General features: G+C 41.1%; 1 protein-coding gene across 1 annotated transcript in view; it reads left to right on the top strand.

Annotated features, from left to right (window-relative positions):
• Positions 1-5319, top strand: part of LOC108678348 (RNA-binding protein Musashi homolog Rbp6) — a gene marked incomplete at its 3' end in the record, with an annotated part of 89627 nt that overhangs the window by 17118 nt on the left and 67190 nt on the right. Inside the window, 1 exon segment of the mRNA XM_018166730.2 lies at positions 2097-2178. Within this exon segment, the coding sequence (XP_018022219.1) occupies positions 2097-2178 (82 nt within the window).

Genomic DNA, 5319 nt, shown 5'->3' with positions numbered 1-5319 from the left:
TATAAGAGACAGGTCTCACATATTTTTCTTTGTGTAGATCCGAACGCTCCTAGTATGAAATCGACGGCCGATCTTTCAATGAGTGTTGTTAGACGCGAATAAAATTCCTTTAATTTTAGAGGCACATTCTAGACCAAAGGCTGCAAAAATTGTCTGGATCAAGTTTGTAGAAGTTTGTGTCGGTGGATTTGTGGTTTAGAAATTTGGAGGGAAAAGTATTGACTGTTTTTTTTATCGATTCTTCACAGTAGAATATTATTATTTGCATTAGAATGTTCTCATTTTAAAGTTATTAAAAAGCACGTGTATTTATTTTATAATTTTAAGAATTGTGCGCACGGACCAAGTATATGCATAAAAAGATAATAAATATAAGAAAATTGCGATGTAAGAAAGTAAACTTAGAAGTGAGATACGATCTTAAACTTAGAACTTATGTGAACTTTCGTAGAAATAATGCACAACCATATTTCCGAATGTTTAATATCTAGAAGGATTTATACCAAATGTTGAACAATTACGTCAAGTGGACAAGTGAATTAATCATACACGTGGGCACGTGAATGCTAGACGCCGAATTAATCCTACGGGCCCAGGGGCGCTTCACTCCGGTGTTGCAGCAGACAGTTTTTTGCGTGTACTTTTTCCCAGGTTTCGTCAGGATTTTAATGCGGCGTCTGAGCAACGTTTTGCTTATACACTCACAAAATCGACTGAGATCTTGTCCAAATAACTATGCACTTTTTTGCTTTTGTGTGGGTCATCTTGACCCAGTTCGGCGCTGCAGAAGAGCGTATCAGTGCTACGGTTGTTCCTTCTGCTCATAACTCCGGATGATAAGTGTTTCGTTATTCGAAAATTGTACAATTTAGTTTTCTGAGTGCAGTCAGCCGGTGTCATTTTTTCCAGCTCAATCATCAGACCCGAACTGCGGTGCCTGGTCTGCTATTACAGGCATGCCTTACCTGACGCTAAATGTCTGTCTCGTGCCTACGTTTTCTCGCATTATTTATAAATTGAAATTGTTTTTTGATTGATGATTGGAGTTATTTAAAAATTGAAATTGTTTACTTTTAGATTGCCAGGGTTATTTTTAAATACGCTCCAGGTCAGTCACATCACTATTCTCTTTCAGTCGAATAACAATTCTTTTTCAGTCACATCATAATTATTCACCAGCCATTAAAATTCCTTTTAAGTCAAATACAATTTTCTCTAAGTCGCATCGCAATTTTTTTTCAGTCACATCACAATTATCTTTCAATCTCATCACAATTCTTTTTAGTCGCAAAACAATTCTTTTTCAGCCGCATCACAATTTTCTTTCTGTCACATAATCACAATTCTTTTTTCAGTCACATCCAATTCTCTTTCAGTCTCATCACAATTATTTTTCAGTCACATCACAATTCTCTTTCAGTCACATCACAATTCTCTTTCAGTCACATCACAATTCTCTTTCAGTCTATATATCAGCTGCAATATATCAGCTGCAATATATCAGCTGCAATATATCAGCTGCAATATATCAGCTGCTTTATATCAGCTGCAATAGATCAGCTGCTTTATATCAGCTGCAATATATCAGCTGCTTTATATCAGCTGCAATATATCAGCTGCGGGATATTGTAGTAAATTGAGGTTGGCTACAGGGCAGCGCCCCATATTTTCTACAAGGTTATAGAATTAACTTTTATTGATCCCTTTTAATCAGCGGTTAAAGATGAACGATGAAGACACGTTCGTAATCAAGTAGTTACTTAATTGATTCCTGAAGTTCCTTGAACTGTTAACGTTTCAATAAACTTATACAATAAATAGACACTGCAGGAACAGTTGACAGTTATAAGTATACACTGCAGGAACAATGAACAGTTATAAGTATATATTGCAGGAACAGTGAAGAGTTATATCATTACACTCCCTGTTAGTGAACATATGAATATATACTCTTGAGGAACAGTGTAGAGTTCTAAATTATGTTGAATGATGATAACTACAGTAAGAAACAACAACACTGTGAAGTGTTTATAACAATGAGGAGTTAGAAATGAATTTTCCAGATGGTAACAGATGCTGTTTGATTGTGTGTGCAGAAGGCCTCCGTGAATACTTCTGCAAGTTTGGTGACATCAACGAAGTGATGGTGATGAAGGACCCAACCACCAGACGCTCCAGGTCAGTCACATCACTATTCTCTTTCAGCCGAATAACAATTCTCCTTCAGTCACATCACAGTTTTCTTTCAAACACATCAAAATTTTTTTCAGTCGCATCAAAATTTTCTTTCAATCACATCACAATTTTGTTTCAGTCACATCACAATTCTCTTTCAATCACATCACAATTTTGTTTCAGTCATATTACAATTCTCTTTCAGTCACATCACAATTTTCTTTCAATCACATCACAATTTTGTTTCAGTCACATCACAATTCTCTTTCAATCACATCACAATTTTGTTTCAGTCATATTACAATTCTTTTTCAGTCACATCACAATTCTCTTTCAGTCACATCACAATTCTCTTTCAGTCACATCACAATTCTCTTTCAGTCACATCACAATTCTCTTTCAGTCACATCACAATTCTCTTTCAGTCACATCACAATTCTCTTTCAGTCACATCACAATTCTCTTTCAGTCACATCACAATTCTCTTTCAGTCACATCACAATTCTCTTTCAGTCACATCACAATTCTCTTTCAGTCACATCACAATTCTCTTTCAGTCACATCACAATTCTCTTTCAGTCACATCACAATTCTCTTTCAGTCACATCACAATTCTCTTTCAGTCACATCACAATTCTCTTTCAGTCACATCACAATTCTCTTTCAGTCACATCACAATTCTCTTTCAGTCACATCACAATTCTCTTTCAGTCACATCACAATTCTCTTTCAGTCACATCACAATTCTCTTTCAGTCACATCACAATTCTCTTTCAGTCACATCACAATTCTCTTTCAGTCACATCACAATTCTCTTTCAGTCACATCACAATTCTCTTTCAGTCACATCACAATTCTCTTTCAGTCACATCACAATTCTCTTTCAGTCACATCACAATTCTCTTTCAGTCACATCACAATTCTCTTTCAGTCACATCACAATTNACGCGCTCTGTACGCGCTCTGTACGCGCTCTGTACGCGCTCTGTACGTGCTCTGTACGCGCTCTGTACGCGCTCTGTACGCGCTCTGTACACGCTCTGTACGCGCTCTGTACACGCTCTGTGCGCGCTCTGTACACGCTCTGTACGTGCTCTGTACGTGCTCTGCGCACACTCTGCATACGCTCTGCACACGCTCTGCACACGCTCTGTACACGCTCTGTACAGGCTCTGTACACGCTCTGTACACGCTCTGTACACGCTCTGTACACGCTCTGTGCGCGCTCTGTACACGCTCTGTACGTACGCGCTCTGTACACGTTCTGCATACGCTCTAATGGATGCTCTACACATTCATTTATTTATAGTTATCGCTATATTTACATTTATCGCTACTTATCTTGGCATCTTCTTCTCCATAACTCAAAAAGAAGGATAGAAACAGTGTCCGAATAGAGACGAACATTGTGCATTGTGCATTGCGTGGGTCATCTTGACTCATTTTGGCCCAGCTAAAGGGCTGATCAGTGTTACGTCCTTATCAGTGCCACGGGTTATGGAAGAGAAAGTTTGTCACTATTTGGACAGTACGACCCATTTATTTTTTCTGTGTGAATAGTCCTCATTTTTAAAACATTTACTTGGTAAACAAATTGGTTCATAATTCAATTGTTGCAATACCGAGGCAATACGAGCGCCCATTCCCCCTCTCTAGGTCTACCCTCGCAATTTATTGTGCCGCGCTCTATAAACTTTGCCCGAGTTCATTTGATGAATGGCTCTATATTCAGCCCATTCGACCATGTCATGGCCGAATTACCGCTGCCCACCTATAATCCGCCTATGATTTTTATGAGTGTGAGCGCTCGGAACTGCAACTGGAATTTGCTATATGGATTATGTGGAGTTTTGTGCCGCGGCGAAATGTAGCAACAAGCGGTGATTGCTACTTGCTGGACAAAGGGATAGAGTTTGGCAGTACATTACCACTCAACCACTCTACTGGCTATTCAACCACTCTACTGGTCACTCACCCACTCTATTGGTCACTCACCCGTTCTAATGGCTATTCAAACACTCTTCTGGCCACTCACCCACTCTATTGGTCACTCACCCACTCTACTGGCCACTCACCCAATCTATTGGTCACTCACAAGCTCTAATGGCTATTTATCCGCTCTTCTGGCCACTCATGCACTCTTCTGGCCACTCACCCACTCTTCTGGTCACTCACCCACTGGGGGACAGCTGTATTGGCCACTCCTGCAGGCTGCTGCACCTGCAGGCTGCTGCACCTGCAGGCTGCTGCACCTGCAGGCTGCTGCACCTGCAGGCTGCTGCACCTGCAGGCTGCTGCACCCCCTGCCGTCAGTGTCGCTATGTTCCGAATTTCTGTCGCTAAATTTAAATTTAGGCTCACGATATTTCCTTCTTCATTTTATCGCGTTAAGAAAAATTCTAATTAATAATTGCATTTTTGATCGCGATAACACCCGATGTGGCAGTAATTCTGGTTCCGGCTTGTTGATCTGGCAGCGGCTGATGTTGTTGTTGTTGCATCGTTGTGGCGAGAATCTAAAGGGGGAGGGGGAGAAGGGAAAGATGGGAGGATGCTGGAAGAGAGGGAGGGAGGCTGGAGGAGGGATTGGGGGNTCCCTCCCAGTTAACCTATCCCTCCCAGTTAACCTATCCCTCCCAGTTAACCTATCCCTCCCAGTTAACCTATCCCTCCCAGTTAACCTATCCCTCCCAGTTAACCTATCCCTCCCAGTTAACCTAGCTATCCCTCCCAGTTAACTTATCCCTCTCAGTTAACATATCCCTCCCAGTTAACCTAGCTATCCCTCCCAGTTAACTTATTCCTCTCAGTTAACCTATCCCTCCCAGTTAACATATCCCTCCCAGTTAACATATCCCTCCCAGTTAACCTATCTTCCCAGTTAACATATCCCTCCCAGTTAACATATCCCTCCCAGTTAACTTATCCCTCTCAGTTAACCTATCCCTCCCAGTTAACATATCCCTCCCAGTTAACCTATCTTCCCAGTTAACATATCCCTCCCAGTTAATTAACCTATCCCTCTCAGTTAACCTATCCCTCTCAGTTAACCTATCCCTCCCAGTTAACCTATCCCTCCCAGTTAACCTATCCCTCCCAGTTAACCTATCCCTCCCAGTTAACCTATCCCTCCCAGTTAACCTA

This window comes from Hyalella azteca, unplaced genomic scaffold (assembly GCF_000764305.2).
Source record: "Hyalella azteca isolate HAZT.00-mixed unplaced genomic scaffold, Hazt_2.0.2 contig14064, whole genome shotgun sequence".
NCBI classification, from domain to species: domain Eukaryota; kingdom Metazoa; phylum Arthropoda; class Malacostraca; order Amphipoda; family Hyalellidae; genus Hyalella; species Hyalella azteca.
The sequence above is the reverse complement of the archived record's forward strand: the minus strand, read 5'-3'. Positions and strand labels throughout refer to the sequence as shown.